Below are 19,642 nucleotides of genomic sequence, written 5' to 3'. Positions count from 1 at the left end.
GGACTGGAGCGACGTTCTGCTGTGCCTCACCCCCTGTCCTGTCCTGGCGGTGTCAGCTGGACGATGCAAAGAAACCTGCACAGGGCAGTCAGAACCTGTGAGCAGGCCCCTCCCATTTCGCTGCTGGTGACCAGCGTTTTTCCACACTAACAACTGCAGGTGCCAGTTATCTGTCCCAAGGGACTATGGGGGCAGCTGTGTGTGTGGTGGGGGTGGAATGGGCAGTGAGATGACCCACACAAAAACCAGGCTGACGTGTAGCTGACGTGTGTAGCTGACAGAGATCCACTGACATCTTAAAAACCTAGCAGTCTCCTCTTGGAGCTGGGAGAAACGGCACAAACACACGGATTCCCCCAGTGCAGATGACTTAATTTCCCAGCCAGCACTGCAGATGCCAGAAGCTTGGCCAGCAGGTTTATCCAGCCAGATCTCCAGAACTTCCCCCATTGCTAGAGCCAATGCTAGGATGGATAGGTGGTCTATCTTCATCTCACTAGCCAGACAAGTGCAAACCACACTTCACTCCAAAATAACAGGACAGCAAGCAGATGTTGGAAACCAGCTGGAATCCGTTTATTGGGTGCAAAGTAAACCTTGCTATTGAGGACTTTATTTTAATCTTGGACAGAGCTTGCACTTCGAATAAAAGATCAAATACATGATCTTTGCCCAGCAGGTGGCACAAACACTCTCCCAACAGTCTTTATTTGCAAACCTTTTAACTGATGCAAAGGCAAAGGAGAGGGGCTGGCTGCTGTTTGCAAACCAGGGAGCCTCACATTGGGGCTCCTGAACCCTTTTGAGCAGCTAAATAGAAGTTGATGGATTTCCCAGAGGGCTGAAGAATCTCAGTTCTTGGGGTCAATTGGATTTGTCTGCAAGCTCAGATGGATTGAAAAATCAGCCCACTTCTAGGGAGGAGTCCAGGGATAAGAGTTTGGGCCCTGATGACTAGTGATTTCAAGGGCCCATCGTAAGACCTCTTAAAGGTCCCCGACTTTCTGGAAATGCCATATATCTGCCCACAGGAAAAAAAACCAAAAAAACCAGGCCTTTTTATGGTCTCCAGTTGCTCATCTAAAACCAACCTCCCCACTCCCTGCCCCAGAACACTCACCAGTTTGGAAAATCGTGGCCTTGGCTTTTCTTTTACAATCCAAGCAGCAGCCAGAGGCGAATCCCTAAGATACTATACTATGGAGGAAACGGAAAGGTGCTGCACAGCAGGGAGCGACTACTGGATTTGTGCTGTGAGAAGAATCCAGCTGAAGCAAAGGGACTGCTTTGCGTATGGCTCCAGCTGGCCCTCTGCCCTGGGACTCCTAAGCAGCTTCTGACTGGCCAATGCTCTGCAACCAGTAGGAGAGCTGGTAAGTGCCTTTCCCACTTGGCAGTGAAAACCCTGATCAGCAATTTTGAAGCATGCAAGCAGTGTCACTGGAGGAATCAGACAGCTTAGGTGAGTGGTAGTGAAAAGTCCTCAGGACTAGCCTGAGGGGAGAGGAGGCTGTGGGGCCCTTGGGTAATAACTTCACAGTCTAGCTTGCAACTTGACTGCCTGGGAGCTCCTGGCTCTGAAACTGGGGTGGCTGAAGTAGCTGGAGGATGCTACCAAGTTCAAAGAGTCCCAGCACCACTGCTTGTCCCCAGAGGGACCTGAAGTGAGGCTGTGTGGCACTAAGACAAGTAGTGAGATGCTAGGATGCAGCCAGCACTATTTCTGGGCATGGAACTAGCCTGGGGCCACAAGCACTGAGAGTGTGGCCTCTCCCCTCCAGCCTGATGGAGATAGGGCCCTAGAGACACCCTGCCCTAACACAACAGGCTGGAAGGGCTTTTCTCTGGCTCCAGAGGGGACCAGCAGAGAGTGCAAAGCTAGGGAGAGTGACTCACTAAAAGAAAAGGCCTGGGTTGGGTCTGAAAGCACAAGGATGCAAGAGCTGCAGGGAAGCAGGGGGCAGGGATGAGCTGCCCCATAGCTCTCCTACAGCCTAGGGCATAGGCTGTGGGAGAGAGCCTAGAGCAGAGGTTGTGGCTGGACCTAGCCTGTTGGTAATAAGGAATGAAGAACCAGAAAATGTGGGAACCTCTGGCTGCTTACTTAATGTATATGTTCTTCATGCATGTGTGTGTGTGTGTGTTCCCTCTACTAGTCTGTTTGAGACTCCCCAAATAAAACTTGTTTAAATAGTAAAAAAAAAAATTACAAATACTCAGAGAGAACCTCTGCAGAGGGTTCAGACCCGCACTGCCTGGGGTGGCTTGCCTGGATGCAGGCTTGGTGGGGAGGGGAAACAGCCTGCGCCAAGGGGAGAGAGGAAGGAGGTTCTGTCTCTGTTGGCAGAAGCAGGAGCACCAGTTGCCCCTCAGAGCTCCTCGTGGACTCTCTCCTGATCCTCATCTGTCTTCAGCTTCAGTTCCTCAGCAGTAATTTTCCCATCCTGATTCCGGTCCTGGTTCTGAAACATGTCAGTGATGACTTTCTCCGGGTCCGAGCTAGGCATGAGACGGCCCTTTCCCTCTGCTATTTGGGTCTTGATGAAGGTGATGAACTGCACAGGGAGGGGTGAGAACAATTTGCTATGTTGTGACTATTGCAATGGTCTTGTCCTCTGTCCCCTGGCACAAAGGGGTCTTAGCAAGCTCCAAGTGGTGGCGTATGGTTATGTTCTCATGCAGCCAGCTCTGGGGTGGAGAGCAATGGCCAGGCAGGTCTGGCCTTTGCCCACTACTGTTGGTAGAGGAATTTTGCTCTCCTGGTTCCCTGGGCTCCAACGCACTTGTTGGTTCTGTCTTCAAAGCCCACCTGGGGAGGCTTTGCAAATACAAATCAGAGCTGCAGGCTTTTGAGGCAGGGCAGGGCAGACTGGCAGGGACCTGCAGCCCCCACCCCACCTTTCCTTTCCAGCCTTCAGCTAGGCACAATCTAAGCTGTTGTCCTTCCTGGCCTGGGCTGTAACTTTCCTGGCATGCCTGGTGGCACAAGTGCCTTGCTACATGGCACATAACTAGCCCTTTCCAGGCTGTGGCTTTCATGTTTGGCTGGCAGGCTTGCTGGGCTGACTTGTGACAGACCCCTTTTTCTACCAGCTTCACACCTATCAGCCCCAACAAACACTGTCACTTTGCAACAGTGCTGGGGACCAAATATAGGTACTGAATAGCAACTGGGTAGCTTTGCAGTCTCATTCTGTCCCCCTCTTTGGAAAGCCTCAACTCTGAGTCAGAGCTAAATTGATTCCAGCATCCCCAGGTCCCTCTGGGGTGGCCTTCCCCTGCCCCCTTTTTTCCCCCCCTGTACCTCCTCAGGTGGGATCTCGCCATCCTTGTTCAGGTCCATTTCCTCATACAGGTTCTCGGGTGGGTCCTCATGCCAGATAAATAGGTAGCCTTCTGGGACTCCGTCCTCCCGGGACATCAGCTCCACTTCAAACCGGAGTACAGCACTGCCTGGCACCCCCCGGGCTAAAAGGTAAAAGGTACATGTTGTGGAGTCTGATTCTCTCCCCACTGGGGCAGGAAGTGTAAGAATAAGCTTCTGAGTATTACACTGGGTGGGGGTCAGCCAGGACATCACAGGGGCCAGGTAAGACCCTAGCTTGCTACAATAAGACCCTGGTTCACAGGCATGTGCCCCCTCCCTCCTCCGTGCCCCTCACCTCCGTTTTCTCCATGTCCCAGGTGTGGGGGGATGATGATCACTCGCTTCTCCCCTACACACATATTCAGGAGGCCTCTGTTCAGCCCTTCAATCACTTTGTTGGCTCCCAGGGTCACTTCCTGAGGGCTATCATAGTCATGGCTACAGGAGACAATGAAAACATCAGGCCTCAGCCCCAATCCAGCCTATAAACATCTCTGTGCGCAGGGATCTGCTTCCTGGTTGTAAAGGCCTCTCCTGTACTGGTGAGCTGAACAAGTGCTGTTTCTGCTTGCCAGGTTTTACCCGAATCTAAAGGAACAGTACCCCCAGAACCCTCCAGTCCTGCTGCCACCTCCTGTACAACTTGTGGATGTCCCTCCAGATCCTCACTGAACCCATCCTGCTTAGCTGTGTAGAGCTAACAAGCCTACTGTCATCAGTGCCATGGCAGTAAGCATGATCCCCCTGCAGCAGCTCAGGTGGCTGCAATTTTGGAAACAAAAGGGGGGCTGCAAAGAGAAAGTGGTTCAGGCTGCCCTCGGGGTGTCCCCTGGAGCCTGTGAGAGAGGGAACTCACGAAGAGAAGAGCTTGGTGCCATCCATCAGGGAACAGTTGTAGTGGTAGCGGATGAAGTCCCTGTCCTGGCTTGTGACATTGCAGTCCTCAGGCCGGAAGAGGGTCTCAATCTCCACTGGGTCCTCAGGGTTGTGGAAGTCAATGACATGGATGTCAAAGACAAGGACAGCTGAGCCAGGGATCTTGTCACCTGGAGGAGAAGTGCAAAGAGGCTCATGAAGGGCTTGGGGGAAGTACTCAGGAGGACCAAGGAGGTTGGGGCTATGAAAAGTCTCTCCTGGCTTTGCCCCCAGGGAACAGGGCAGGATTGCTTTCTAATACCCTGCTCATCAGAGTTCTTCTAGGAGTCCCAGTGCAAGGCCTCCCTCCTCTCCTGTGGGGAAATGCATTCCCCTCCATCTCCCCATCAGAGTTCCCCTGTACTCCAATTCACTTTGTGCTCCCTTTGTGCTGCCTCAGATCCTGACCATGGAGGGTACAGCAAGCCCCTCACTTCTTCTCCAGGGCATCACCCAGCTGGCCCAGGGTGCAAGTTCCTGCTCTGCTCTCAGAAATAGTGGGACTGGTGAGGGGATGTGTGGGGTCTAGGCAACAAGGAGAGGGGTCACACATTGCCCCTTCCCCAGTCCTGGCATTCTCCTGCCCCAGGGGCCCCCTCCCTACCTGCTCCATTCTCCCCATATGCCAGGTGTGGGGGGATGATGATCCTCCTCTTCTCTCCGACGCAGACGCCCTGCAGGCCCTGGTCCATGCCAGGGATGATGTAGCCCTTCCCGATGTAGGTGTCATAGGTGTGGTTACGGGAGTAACTGCAGCAAGAGCAGCACCTTCAGGTCACAAGATTATCCAGACTTATTTGCCCTGACCCCAACCCACATCCCAAGCTCTGCCAGTGCTCTTGACTTGCCAGGACCCTAATCAAGCTCAGAGCCTCTCCACTTCAGAATGTGTCTGTCTGGCCACATAGTGGTGCGGGGCTGTGCTCTGAATTTGAATCCATTTATAGGGGCTAAAAAGTCAAGGGGCCTCTCATGCCCCCTTAGGTGAATGACCCACATTTGGAAATGTCCCAATCTCATGGCTGGGGAAGGCAGGCTCCAGCCAGTCTTAAACACCTACGTTCTCACTGGGCATGTCTACATGTGCAATAAACTCTGGGGTTTATTGCTCCCAAACGTGCCGTTTGAACACATGCCTGGGACTCCAGCATGTTGAGCCAGGTTGGAGTAGCCCCAGCAAGCAGGGGAGCTGAGGGGTCAGCCTGCCAACTGGAGCCTGCTCCCTCTGGCTCAATGTGCTGCGGAGGGGCTGGCTAGGGCACAACGGTGCTTCAGCATGGGGCTGGCCAGCAGGTGATCCCTGCACTGAAGCACCTTTGTACCCTGGCCAGCTGGGGCAGTATCTACATGCGTGCTGGTGAGGGGGTTTTTTACTCCACAGCAGGATAGTACTTGTAAATACAAGAGTAAATTAGTTTACTCCAACCTAACAGGGATGCACATGTAGATGCTGAGATGTTTACTGTGCAGCTATTTAGTATACTGCACAGTAAACATCTTGCATAGACATATCCAATGTGAATGGGGCGTGTTAGCCATGACTCACTGAGATGGGAGAGTACCTGGCCTCTCCATTCTTCAGCAGTACCTGGCCCACAGCAACCAAAATTCAGGGCCCCTCACACACCTGCATGTCTCTGGGAAGGATGGAGGTGTAGGGTTCCCTTTGGAAACAGCTGGTGACCATGTAAAATAGGGGGATCAAAGATTCAGTCTGCAGGTCTCCAATGGACTCCATGCACTGCCAGCAGTATACATTGACCCTGGTCTCATATCCTACATGTGGCCGCATGCTGGCTCTGTGGCTGTATCAGGCCCACAGACTGTCTCTGCATGCCAGAGCCTGCATCCACGGCCAGTCTGGTGAGGATGCTGCATGCAGCACAACCCTTGGATGAACCAGCTTCAAGAGCTGGTGAGAGACTCCCACTGTGCTGGGCAGTCAGAGCACCCAGTGGTGCCATGTTTGTTGGTTGAGATCCTGACCCCTGAGGTCAGTGCTCCCTTTAGCCTGGGGCTGACTAAAATGGGGGTCAGGCACCTGTTCCATTCTCAGTCTGAATTTTCTGTTACCCAAGAGGATCCAACCATCTACTTTTTTCCCCAGAAAGCAGGGGCAGCCAAGAAGCCACCATCCAGCTGCCCTTGAGACCAGTGCAAGGACTCCAGGAGCCATGCGGCAAGAACCTCTGTTGAGCCGGCCACAGCACAGAGACAGTACAAGGGGCCTCAGACATAGAGCATGCTGGTGTGGAGATCCTGTTGCCTCCTGCCCAGTACCTGGAGTCAAAGAGGGTCCCATCCATCAGAGTGCCATTATAGTGATAGCGGATGAAGTCCCCAGTCACAGTCTTGCGCTTGCAGGATTCTGGCACCTCCAGGTGTTCCAGGGTGATACCATCCTTTGGATTGTGCAGGTCCACTAGCAGCACGTCGAACACCAAAGAGGCTTGGGGTGGGATCACTGTGCCTAGTGGGGGATTAGCCAAGAGCCTCAGCCTCACGCAGAACTAGTCCCCACCATGCGCCCAGGAAAACTGAAGGGACAGAACCAGGTAGGGGCCTTGGACAGAGCTGCAGCCTGCTAGGTGACTGCATACAGGTAGCTACCCCTCATGTTCTGTACAGAAGGGAGTCCCCTGATGTGCAGTGCTCGCTCTTTCTGTTCAGCTTGTGATACAGTACAGCACACTGGGCCTAGAGCTCTGCATGTGCCACAGCGTCATGTTGGTGGCAACAGGTGGCCACATTTGAGCTGTGCACCTTCTTTGGGCACTGGGCTGGGCTCTCCCAGCACCACCACACAGGCAGTGTTATCAATAGACAGGATGGAATAATCTACTATTGAAAAGGATCCCAGCTACCCCCTTCCCTCGCCTTCAGATAGCTCAGGCCCTGGTTGCTGGCCTGGGCATGTTCTTTCTGCCTGCCCAAATTCAGGAGGCAGTGAGCTCTGTCCCAGGTAGAGGGTCGGACTTGATGTCAGCTCTGGTGTCAACACCAATCTTCCCTACAGTTTATGTCACAATGGACAGCACCAGAAGTCTACCCAAGATCTGAGGCAAGAGCCTCTGCAGGGCTTCCCCACCTATTACTGACTCCTTGAGTCCCCTCCAGTCCTCAGTCCATTTCTCTGTTCTCTTTGCAGTGGTACCTCTGTCCTGGTGGTCCCCAGGCTGGGCCTATGTAATGCTCTCACTTGCCTGACTCAGGCTGGTAGCCTCACCTCAGAACCTCATCAGACCTTTCTATTGGGACATGCTGGAAGCAAGGGTGGATTGGTACCTGCTGTGATTGATAGGACCTGTCCCTCTCCTGCCCATTTCTGTCAGGCCAACAGCCCCCAGCCTGGCTGCTCCAGAAAGGACATCTTGGTGGCTGCACCATGTACTAGCAGGGCACTAGTGCCTGCAATCCTCTCCTTGTGATGCTCAGTGGAGCAGGCAGGGGGCTCTGCCACATGGGTCAAGGGATGACTTCCCACTCACCATAGCCCTTCTCCCCATAGGCCAGGAATGGGGGGATGGTGATCCTCCTCTTTTCCCCAGCACACATCCCCAGCAGGCCCTGGTCCATGCCTTTGATCAGCCAGCCCGTTCCCACGTAGGTGTCGTATGTGCCTTCCTTGCCATAGCTGGAACAGGGGAGAGAACAGGAAAGAGACAAGAGGAAGAAGCGCCCTGGGGGATAGGCAGCCCCCACAACCCTACTAGCTCAGCACAGGCATCCCAAGCACAAGGGGCCACAGAGTTAATTGAAAGTGATGGATATTGGTGTGAGAAAGTTTGACCCCTGGAGCCACCTGCTTGCCGCACTGATGCAGGTTGATCTTCAAGGCAGGCAGCTGGCAATTCACCACCACTGTTCCCCAGCACCATCCTAGCCTGGTATCCTGTACCTGGAGTCAAAAGGGGTGCCGTCCAGGAGAGTGCCATTGTAGTGGTACCGCACAAAATCTGAGTCCTCCACGGTGCGATTACAATGCTCTGGCTTGTACAAGGTGTCGATCTGCAGCTTGTCATCTTTATTCCATATGTCCAGCATGATGACATCGAAATACAAGGTGGTATCAGGAGGAATCAGCCCAGCTGTAGGGAATGACAGAGGAGAACGGGTCAGCCCAGTGGGACACGGGACCTGGCCCTACAGTGACTGGTAGGGCTTGTTTGCAGAGCCAGGACACCCACACACAGGATCCCTGCCCACAACTACTGTTGGACACATGCTTTTCCTATCGTCACCACACAAGTGGGAGAAGGAAGGTCTCTGTCCCCCATTGTTGCCTGGTCTAGAGTAGACTCAGGGAATCTCTATTTCAACTTTGAGAAGAGCAACTGGGACCTGGCCACTGAAAAGTTCAGTGTTGAAGGTTGCCGGGGTTCAGATCTCAAGTAGGATCACTTGAACTTTAACAAGGGATGACTTTGACTAGCATACATCAGGTGATGAACGCACAAAACACCTGGATTTTCTCTGCAATTGAATCAACTGCAGCCCCACCCCTCCTCCACCCACCTCCATCCAAGTGGAACAGAGAGTGCCTGTATGGGGGACCTGTGCAGTCCTGGTGAGTAGAGAATCACTCCTACTGGATCCCTCACCTTCTTTTTCTGCTGTTTTTTGCATTTCAAGGAATATGTGCCACATCACAGCAAAACAGTGATCTACTATTCGATATGCTGATGATGATTTACCAGTAGGGAATAAACAGCAATTAGCCCTTTTTTAGCACCTTTCATGTCAGGTTCTGCATGTTTATTAGGCTTAGTCATACCCAACATAAGGTGAGATGGCTTTGTTTGGCACCAAAATACAGCCACCTTTGGAGGTGAATGTAGCAGATGTTTAGCATCTATGAAAAACTCGCATCCAACTGAATGTGCCAAGAGAAAAAGAGGAAGCGAATCATTCATATCCTCAGTGAATTCTGCCTAGACATGATGCTCCTGTCTGTCCTGCTTGACCTTGTGTGGCTAAGGGATGATATAAAATGTCTTCAAAATTATCTCCCATTGCAAGAGGCCCTGGTCCTCTCCAGCCCAAGCCATATATGGGCTGCGCTCTGGGACAAGGAATCCTGGAGTACCTGGGCTAGATGCTTCCACCAGCCGGTTGTTCTTTTTTTCATGTGTTCCTTATTGGCTGAGACCTTGGAATTGCTCCTCCCATCCTCTTTTGGGTGTTATACTCAGTATTATAAACTCACCTTGGGGGAGGGAATCTCGGTGCCATGAGTAGCTGGAATAAGCAGGCCCTGTTGCTGTCTGGTTTAGTAAGAGAGGGAAATGGGAGACTGGCCTCACCCTGAGATGGCTGAATGCACCAGAGCTGGGTCTGGCAGAGGCTCCAGGTCTGGGAGCCTTTCATTATCCTTGTGGTCACAGCTGCAGATGGTCTGCATGTGGTTCAGGCTGAGTTGGCTGTGAAGCCCATAGGGGCAGCTTAGCTGCTCAGGGAAGGAGGAAGCTGGGACTGGACAATGGTTTGTACAGTGCAATGTATTCCCCAGCAAAGGGTCCAGTCCTGGGTCTCTGGTGCAGGCACCAGTGGCAGATGCATGCCCACCTTGTAAGGAGAACAACCCACCCCAAAGGGAAAACAGCCTATGGATGTCCTAAGAACTGCAGAGCCTGTTGACTTCAAAGAAGGCTCTAGGCACACAGGTTCTTAGCACTGCAGATGGAAGTGGAGCAAGGGAGCATGGAGGGTATCATGGGGCAACCCACTCTTGCTCTTGGCCCTAATGTCCACTTGAAAACCCAACAGGATTTAGTCTGTGATGTGAGAGGCAAGGTGGCCCCACAATCATTTTGTTCATTTTACTGTTGTCTGGGCTCCCAAGGGGCTGATAGGAGAGATACTCTCTCCTGCCCACACCAACAGCACTCCTAGAGCTCTGCTGGTGTGAGGGTAGCTATGCAGGGCTACTAGGTGATGGTTAGGATGTGGGCCCACTTACCGACTCCTAAACTGCCATAACCCAGATGAGGAGGGACGATCAGACGCCGTTTCTCATTTACACACATCCCCTGGAGGCCTCGGTCCATGCCGGTGATCAGCCGCCCAACACCCACCACGCCGGCCACAGTGGCACCTCTGTCATAGCTGGGGATGAATGGAGATAGATGCGTCAAGGCACCTGGGCTGTATCTAGGGTGCTTCAAAGCAGACAAGGTCAAAGGCCATATCAGTTTGGCCTGCTGTTTCATCACATCCCCACGCTGGACTCCAACAACAGAGCTCTCAGCCAGTGTTTCTACTGCTGGGTATAATACAAACCCTGTTTTCTGTTGCTGGAAAATACCCATCTAGCAAAGAATGACCCAATACTGCTTGCTCCCCTGAGGTAACCATTGTATCATTTGGTCAGAGTAGTGGATTACAATGGGCCCACCTGACCTTAACAACTATGAGCCAAGCATTAATCAGTTACTGGTTATTAAACATGAGTATAGCCACATTTCAAGGTTCATTAAGGTAAAGGCTCAGCATTTTCAAAAGACTCCTCTGAGTTTGGGTCCTAGTCCAGCCCAACCCAGCCAAGGGCGATGTCAAGAGGATCAACATCCAGGTAGCTTCGTGCAAGCACCTGACATCAGAAGCCGTTTCTGCAAATACCAGATCAGCTAAGTCTCTCAGTGAGCTGGCAGCATAGTCAAGACCAGGGTCCCATTGCTCAGCCCCCTACCTTTCAGCTATCCCTGCACATCTCTGTGGTGAAAGCAGTTAGTGTGTGACATGGCAGGCTAAGGATGGGCCAAATGGCATCTCATAATGCACTGAAGATCATGCCTTACAGCACTGCCCTGGAATAGGAGGAGGGAAGCACTGCACATATGGGGCATTGGACAGGAGATGGGCACCCCTCCCCTCCCCCTTCCCCCATTCTCTGCCTGGCAGATTTCTTCTGCAGCAAAAGCCAAGCCTGCAAGGAGGTCTTGCAGGGACTTCTTTGATGCTAGTAAGAATCGGTAGGCTCAACCCTGCATTTTGAACATGGTTGGAGACTTGGTAACAGTGCAAGATCAGACCTCTTTATTTTTGTAGGTGCCAGTGGTGATGTTTGAGCTGGGACTGGATGTACCGATTCCTCCATCTCAAACAAACTCCAAAAAGAAAGATTGGCTTGGAGGCCACTGAGCTGCCTGACTTCTTGCTGCTTCCAAATATTTTAAAATATGCCATGCTCACAATAGAGGGAGAACAAGAACCCAAACACAGCACGGGAGTCTCGTGTTTAACGGCAGATCAGTCTCTTTCTTAAAACCCATTGTAAGAGGGCAATTTGGGAACTTACAAATAAACTGCAATCGTTTGCATTGCTTAATGGGCAGCTAATGTTCTCTCCCAAAGTACGCTGCAGCCATCAAGACAAAGAACTGTTTTAGCAGAGAAGTCCCTAGACCCACATATATTTTTACTACTTGTAACTGCAGTAGTGGCAGCTGCATGGCTGATTTACTGTACTTCTTGTTCATGCTTTTGGGAAAGAGGAGGCACATTTCAGTATTTAAACTGGAGCAGAATCCCTTGAACCTTTGAAAACATGCCTGGAAAGCAGCAGTTGCTGCACGCAGCTGGGCCTGATTTTTTGCATGGAAGGGGTTTGTCTTTGCTCGCACCAGGCCTGTGTAGGAAGGCTTATTCTACCCTTGGTGTAAATCAGAAGTATTTCCCCTGAAGTCACTGGAGAGATCGCATCGTTGGAAGCTCTGCTTTGCACTGCCACGAGCACAGGGAGATTAGTGTGTGAGCCTCGGCAGAATTAAAGCAACAGGAAAAGGGAACACTTGGACAAGCAACTTGGACAAGCTCTAAAGTGACGAGGACTCAACATGTTTTAGTCTTCCCCTTTGTTTTTGCAACATAATCCAAAATACAAACTTTTCTGCTCCCCATCACATAAGTTTCACTGATTGCCCCCGGACTGCCCCAAGAGAAAGTCCTCATGTAAATAAGGTCTGCAGGATTGACCCCTCTGCATGAGCAGCTGCACTGCCAGGTATTTTAATCTCTGCAAAATGAAATGAAACTGACCTAAAATACAGAAGACAATGGATGGTGAAAAACTCGCCTGAGAGACTATGGCGAAAGGATTTGATTCTGTTCCCTTGGAAATCGGCACAGTGGATTCTGGGTTCATGGATCTACCAGAATGACACGTATACAAATGAGGATCTGGTTCTGTGGCATGTTCAGCATCCCATGCCAGCCCGTGCTTCTGGCCTATCAGAGCGTGGGATCTCAGGCCTGATTTCCCACTACTGTAACAACTCTGACTCCTCTGGAGTCATTACCTTGATGTAAAGCTGGTGGAGTGGAGGGGAGAATGGGGACCTCAGAAACTGCCTGAGCTCTTTCAAAGCAGATGCCAGCCCCTTGAATCTACCCTACATGCAAAACTATTCTGAGAACCTGGCATTGCCCTTGCAGAAGGTGTAAATAAAATTCATAGCATGCAGGTGAAGGAAACAAAGCATGCAAGAGATTAGAATAGAGAGCATGCTAATGCACTCCCTGACATTCAAGCTGGGGTTGAACACAACTGAGGGAGGCTCACGGAAAGTTACATGCAACCATCTTTGCAGCGAGAAGGCGCTCCGAGGGGGCTTTGCAGCCGGCTTCCTGTGTGGCTGCAACAAGAAAAGGGATCGAGTTCCAGGGACAGGAATTTGCATGCAGTTTGATAAAGAACAGAGGTCTATACCTGGAGTCAAACTTTTTGCCATCTTTAAAGGTCCCATTGTAGTGGTAACGAATGAAATCCCCCATCTGGACTTCTCGCAAGCAGATTTTAGGGATGTAATATCTGTCTATCACCACGTCTTCTAAAGGACCAGGGTCCCCCAGGCCAAAAGCCCTTAGCAGGCTCATGAGAAAGATGAGGCTGCCCAAGGACATGTTGCTTCGAGCCTGTTGCTGAGAGGAAAGAAGCTGGAGCTGCAGATGTGAGAGGCTGCAAGAGGGCTGGGTGGTGCCTTCTCAAAGGGCTGGAGATTCGCCTTCCTGCCTCATTGATTCCCACCCCCCCGAATCTCGCCAGAAATTTTGTAAACGTGTAAAGTGGGCTTGAGGCTGCTGAGGTCATTTAGCTGTCTTCAGTCTTTCTGCAAGGATTCTTGAAAATTCTTTTCATGAAGTGAAGCCCTAGCAATTTTCCTCAGCAAGTTGGGATTCAGGAAGGCAAAAAAAAATCAGTGTTTAAAAGTTCCACGTCGGGATTTTTTTTTTAGCACTTATTTCTGAAAAGGAAAACGCTGAAGCAGACTATTTTACTGCAAGTTTGTACAGCAAGAGGTCCTATCCCATCCAGCAGCCAGTTGTAGGCTGGGTCCTAGTGCCGACATCTAGGTTTCTCAGGCCTCCTGCTTTGAGCTCAAATTTATTCCATTTTCTTGCTTGAATGTTAGTTTTGCTAAACAAAGGTTAGGAGCCAGGAATAATAAATACAACAGATAGATAATTGTTAATAAGAACTTAGAGCTGCTGATTAACAATTTTACAAAGTACAAACAATAATTTGGAAGTGTTGGAGTGATTTCTATTTATAGATGTTGCATCATCTATTCTTCTTCACATGTCCTCTCATCATGTTCAAATTTTAATCCAAAAATGGGTACATTCTCTGAGCCAAAACAGGGGTACGATTATGGCACTGCATCCCTTCTGGATCTGGCCCTGCATACTGTTGCTCAGTCTGTAGCCTAGTTGGTCCTTGGTTCCCCCATGCATGGGTAGCACTCCTTGCCAGCAGTGTTATGTAGCCTGAAAGTTTCCTCCACATTAGAATATCCCTACGGTTGCATGTTAACTTTAGTCTCATCAACCCCTGTTAGGAGGCAGCTCAAGCTTGCAGTACACTATCCTGTTGCATGCACCTGTGCTTTCTACAAACCCATCTGCAAACAGCAGTATCCATGGTGAATGCACTCTAATGATGTATACAAAATACAAGTACAGATGTGGGAGAAGTAGCTGTTAATAGGCATAGCTGCCTGTGTTTCCCTTGACCCTAATCCTGCCAAAATACTAACAGAGCAGCATTCCCTAGTTGAGGAGAAAATGGTCTTCATGGCCAAGCTCATGCCCCTTCTGATGAGCTCATCAGTAAAGGAGCCAGTCCACATCAACTGATTGAGAGGGTGGGATGCATCTTCAGTGGGAACTGAGATAAGACCTTCTTCCACCTGACACAGGCTACAGGTCTATCACTCATCCCCTCAGCCAGCGAGACCTCTCTTTTAGCAAAGTTGATGGATTCTTGGCCTCATATTTTGAGGCATGATCACTGCTGGTGAGCATCCCACTTAAGGGAGAATCGTGTTACTGATCAGACTGTTCTGGTGATGGGGAACATGGCCTCTTTTCAGTGCATTGGAAAGGGTCTTGCAGGTCATTCTCCCAGCAATATTTGTGTCCAGCTCCTCTAATGTGAGCTTATTAAGCATGAGTAGTCCCCCAGTCCTTTACAGCCCATCAACAGTATATTCGGATTGTAAGATCTTTGGGGAAGAGGCCGTCACCCCTGTCTATAAAGCCTCTGTCACAATGGCTGCAACAGGACCCATCCTATTCCCGCACTCTACAATAGATGGTGGTTAAAATGCCAGGGCCTGTCTTACCTCATCTACACCAGAGCCCTCAGTGTTATTTAGTAAACTGGTGGCATCCAGAGTGGACAATATTAGAGAGAAAGGCCTGATGTAGATGAGGCTTTTTCCTGAGCTCAACTAATGCCTGTCCCAGGCTGATGTACAGAAGGAGCTGAAATCCATGCCCTAGCCTGAGCTGCTGAAGGTGGGAGTTCACATGCCCTTTTGTTCGCCTGGGGACTTTGCAGACTCTCAAGTTTGAATCTACTCAAATGTCTTTAGTATAGAATTGAGAGCAAAACATTTTCCTCTAGGGGATACAAAGCAAGCCTCTGCCACTGCTCAGATTTGTCTAAAAGGAGCAGCAATTCTTGCTTGTGGTGAAGAAAAGGAAATTCCTCCCCCAGAAGCTTCATCAGTCTGTATGAAGGCTGTTACCAGGGTGCCTTCAGCTGGGAGAAGCAACTGGGGGACCAATATCCTCAGGGCTGAGAGCCTGATCCTGTGAGACCTCATGCCTAATGCCATGACATCCATTGTGCTCTAGGGGTAACATTCACCATGAGGCAGACAGCACAGAGCTGAGGTCTCTCTAAAGCCCTCAGAACAGGAGCAAAATGATGTATATAGCTTGTAATCACACTGCACAGGGCAAATGGCACCCTAAGTGACCAGATTTATCCCCATCAGAGGATGCTGCTCCTACCCCATTGCTGAAAACTGCAGAAGCTCCTTTAATGGTATTTCAGCACAAAATTAGCCACTCCAGCACTGACCCTGAGAGCTTGAATCTGGAGATTGCAGAGCTTCCTACAACATCAGCAGCAGTGCAGAGGGTCCCACACAGGGCTGAACTGCCCTCCACATACACATATTATGAGGGAAGGAGTTGGGCTTCCCATGAGTGGATGGGCGAAGACCCAGTAGATTTGCTGCTTCATGCCCTCTTCTTCCTTCTGGTGCTGGTGCCCCAGGACTGGCCCCTCTGGCACACACAGCCAAAGCCCTTTTGTGGGGTGCTGCTCCTTGGGAAATGCTCCCAGCAAGAGTTGGGACTGAATATGATGTAGAGGAATGTAGTTAGCATGTTAATCTGAAGCCAGGTAGAAGGCAGGATAGATTTAGCACTCAGTGAACAACTAACCAAGGCAGATATATTGCTAGGCTTTTGTGAAGTGAAGCTCAGAAGTGAACTTCACTTCATGAGGCTGGCAGAACCAGGGCCCTTTTGTGGAGTGCTGCTCCCTGGGGAATGCTTGTAGCAGGCACAGCGATTGAATATGGTGTGGAGGGACATAGCGTGTTAGTCTGAAGTGAAGTCGAAGGCAGAGTAGATTAGCACCCAGTAGACTGACCAAAGCATGCATAGATAAGATAAATTGATAGATAGACTGATAGATAGATCAAGCATTTGTGAACTGAAGCTCAGGTATATATCTGTCTGTCTGTCTGCAACACAGAGCCAAACCCCTTTCATGGAGTGCTGCTCTTTGGGGAACACTCCCAAGAGGAGCTGGGTCTGAATACAGTATGGAGGGGTGTATGTAGTTAGCTGTTTTAGTCTGAAGCCAAGTAGAAGAAGGCAGTGTGAGACTATCCTAGGGTAGGATGAAGAAGAGGGCATGAAGCAACAAATCTATGAGGTCTTTGCCCTTCCTGTCATGAGAAGTCCAGCATAAAGAGTATGTGTGGACTCGTGTGAAAGTGGGGTAGGCTTAGCACCTAATGGACTAACCAAGGCAGATGTATAGCATAATAGGCTTTTGCGAGGTGAAGGTCGGAAGTGAAGTTCACGAAAGCTCGTGCTAGCCGTCTGCCGGTGGCCTACATGAGACAATGACTGTGCAGTTGTTATTGTGCAGTCATTTAGTACTTGTATAAACCAATACTAAATGACTGCGCAGTAACCAGAGTTACTGTGCAGTACGTAGCATGGCCAAATGGCTTTTTCGTGGCCCTGACTGCGCAGTAGCCTGAGGTTCCTGCACAGTAGCATCACATCATGCTTCCTGCTACTGAACGCTACTGCGTCCTAGTCACGGGCTACTGCGCAGCCAGCGTCTCATGTAGAGGCGGCCTGCCTGGCATGCGGGGCCGGAGACTGTTTGTGGAGTGCCGCTCCTTGGGGAACGGTCCCAGGAGGAGCTGGGACTAAATACGGTGCAGGGTAGCGTTCACCTCCTCTAGGGTAGGAGAAGAAAGAGCACAAAGCAGCAAATCTACTGGGTCTTTGCCTTTCAGTTCAGGGGAATCCCAGCTCCTTCCTTCATAAAGTGTGCGAGTGTGCATGTGTGTGTGGACTAACCAAAGCAGAGAGCGAGCACACACTTTCACGAAGTGAAGCTCCCTTCATCAGCATGGGGGCAGATGACAAAGCAAGGCCTCAAGTGGCAGCAAGGGAAATTGAGGTTGGACAGTAGGAAGAATTTCCTCCCCAGGGAGGATAGTAAAGCACTGCAACAAGTATCCCAGAGAGGGGGTGACATCTCCATCTTCGGAGGTTTTTAAGACCCAGCTGGACAAAGCCCTGGCTGGGATGACCTAGTTGGTGCCGGTCCTGCTTTGAGCAGAGGGTTGGACAAGATGACCTCCCGACCTGAGATGGTTATGATCTGATGAGGCGAGGCTGAGGTGGGGAAAGCTTCTGCTTGTCTGTCCGTCTCCGCAGGGTGCTATTTTATCCTGCCGGCCCAGGGGCCTTGCCCGCCCCCCGGACGGGGGCGGCGCGAGGCCGACGGCCCCGCCTGCAGCGCGGAGACCCTGCGGCCCCCTCCCTTCCCTTCCCCGCCCCGCCCCGTCCTGTCCCGGCGCGGGCATGGCGCTGGTGCCGGGGCTGGTGCCGGTGCTGGCGCTGCTGGGCGCGGCGGCGGCGCAGTACGAGGAGTACAGCTTCCGCGGGTTCCCGCCGGCCGAGCTGATGCCGCTGCAGAGCGCCTACGCCTACGCGCTGGAGCAGTACGAGGGCGAGAGCTGGCGGGAGAGCGCCCGCTACCTGGAGGCCAGCTTGCGCCTGCACCGCCTGCTGCGCGACAGCGAGGCGCACTGCCACCGCCACTGCTCCGCGCCCGACAGCGCGGCCGGGGCCGGGGCCGGGGCCGGGCCCGAGTGGCAGCACGAGCTGGAGCTCTTCGGCCGGCTGGTGCGGCGCGCCGGCTGCCTGCGGCGCTGCAAGCGCGGCCTGCCCGTCTTCCAGCTGCGCTACCCGCCCGCCGACACGCTGCGCGCCTTCCGCCGCCGCCTGCCCTACAGCTACCTGCACTACGCGCTCTTCAAGGTGAGGCGATCCGGGCTTGCTGCTGCTCGGCCCGCGCCGGCCCGCGCGTTGTGAGGGAGGGAGCGGGGTCGCCGTGAGTGGAAAGGCAAAGACGGGGGCGATTTGCTGCTCCGTGCTCTTCCTTCTCCTACCCTAGGCTTGTCTAGCTCTTTAAGGGAAAGATAGAGGACGGAAAGGCGGCTGGTTTCGTATGGATAGAGGGCGACCAGACTGGCCTCTATGATGGCCACCCTACTCCCGCACTCTGCCCCATCGCGCAAGCTCACATTGCGACTTCGCCAGAGTGGCTGAGGTGGCTTGTGGGTGCAGAGTTGCTTGGGGCATGCATGCATCTGCAGGATCGGGCCCTGAGGCGTGGGGTTTAGTACTGAGCACAGCATGGGCCTGTAGCAATGAATGAGCCTCTGGAGGAGATGGATGCTGGTGATGAAGATGCTCTGGGCTATGCCCCAGGTGTCCAGTTCCTCCCTCCTCCAGAGCACAAAGCTTTGCCGAGGCCGGCTGTGGTGTGGCTCCCAGCTCTGCCAGCCTGCTTGCTGGAGTCTGCTCTCTCTGGGCAGAGAATGACTGGCTGCTCCCAGGTTTGTACTCCTAACAGGATGCCTGCCCCAGCCTTTGGGAGATGGATAGTTCCAAGCTGTGCTAATTATGTAAGGTGTGGGGTATAGCTGTTTTGCACTGGCATTTGGGGACCTTTTAACCTGGTCCATCCTGTGGGAGCTCCAGGCTGCGTGTCAGCAGAGGAGTCTAGACAGCAGCCGTGCGGCATGCAGAACGTGCGCTTAGAAGGAGTTTCAGAACCGTGCCAGTTGCTCCTGGTCTTTTCTTTCCTCCTCCTCCTTTCCTCCACTCCCCTTCCCTCACTGCTCCTCCACACAGTTGCCGCCAGGAAGCCCCCAAACCTAGAGTCACGGAAGGAGTATAAATGCCACGTCTTCAGCATCCAGAACAGTAGAAGCATGGGGGATTGTTTAGCTCAGACCTGAGTAATAGCCACTGCACGGATCCCCATTTGCTGGGAGGAGGTGGTGGGGGTGTGTTAAGGAAGAGAACAATTTTCCTTTGAATCGTCCCCAGCTGCTGCTTCCTTTGCAAGCAGTCCCGGCCTGTTAGCTCTGCCCTGGTCCCTCCACTCCAGCCCTGCAGGTCTCTGTAGGTAAGAGTTCCAAATCGTCAGGTTTTGGGGCTCAGACTTTCTTTGGAACTCCAAGAAGTTATCAACTTCAGAGGTTCTGGGTGCTGCCAACAGTGCAGTCAGCCTATACATGGGAAAAGATGAGGTGGTTTCTGCTGGGGAATGCCTGGAAGCCACAGTGTCACTGGGTCTCCAGGCTGTGGGCATGACTTAATGTTCCCTGGTGTCTGTGTTGCACGCACACAGTTTCCAAAGACCACAAGGGAGAAGGCAGAAATGAAGGTTCTTTGCCAGGGCTCCCAGACTTGCATGTGCCTCCATGGGTGACTGATGCCTCCCAAGTTTGGGGGGGCCACCAG

The 19,642-nt window shown here is 52.0% G+C and overlaps 2 protein-coding genes across 3 annotated transcripts in view; one reads left to right on the top strand and one right to left on the bottom strand.

Annotated features, from left to right (window-relative positions):
• Window positions 1-552: 552 nt before the first annotated feature.
• Window positions 553-13,328, bottom strand: FKBP10 (FK506 binding protein 10). Its single transcript, XM_019550398.1, has 10 exons — window positions 12,990-13,328; window positions 10,242-10,387; window positions 8,181-8,370; window positions 7,771-7,916; window positions 6,563-6,752; window positions 4,887-5,032; window positions 4,224-4,413; window positions 3,663-3,805; window positions 3,305-3,468; window positions 553-2,555 (listed from the first exon to the last, which is right to left on the bottom strand). The coding sequence occupies exons 1-10, from the start codon at window positions 13,181-13,183 to the stop codon at window positions 2,370-2,372; spliced, it is 1,695 nt and encodes a 564-aa protein (XP_019405943.1). The 5' UTR covers window positions 13,184-13,328; the 3' UTR covers window positions 553-2,369.
• A 4,345-nt stretch (window positions 13,329-17,673) lies between these two features.
• Window positions 17,674-19,642, top strand: part of P3H4 (prolyl 3-hydroxylase family member 4 (non-enzymatic)) — a 21,859-nt gene continuing 19,890 nt past the window's right edge. For both annotated transcript variants that reach the window (XM_019550396.1, XM_019550395.1), the window contains exon 1: window positions 17,674-18,148. In XM_019550396.1, coding sequence (XP_019405941.1) covers window positions 17,690-18,148 — 459 coding nt within the window. In that variant the 5' untranslated portion in view covers window positions 17,674-17,689. The remainder of the gene's footprint in view (window positions 18,149-19,642) is intronic.

The sequence above is a fragment of the Crocodylus porosus genome, unplaced genomic scaffold (assembly GCF_001723895.1).
Source record: "Crocodylus porosus isolate Cpor-Errol unplaced genomic scaffold, CroPor_comp1, whole genome shotgun sequence".
NCBI lineage: Eukaryota > Metazoa > Chordata > Crocodylia > Crocodylidae > Crocodylus > Crocodylus porosus.
This window is presented reverse-complemented; position numbering and strand designations above follow the sequence as displayed.

Bases quoted from the DNA above. Each gene is read 5' to 3' on its own strand.
- FKBP10 (XM_019550398.1), bottom strand. From the start codon at position 13,183: ATGTCCTTGGGCAGCCTCATCTTTCTCATGAGCCTGCTAAGGGCTTTT. The intron at 10,388-12,989 runs GTATAGACCTCT...ATTCATCCCCAG, and splicing joins GGCAAAAAGTTTGACTCCAG to CTATGACAGAGGTGCCACTG. The intron at 6,753-7,770 runs GTGAGTGGGAAG...ATCCCCCACTAG, and splicing joins CTATGGGGAGAAGGGCTATG to GCACAGTGATCCCACCCCAA.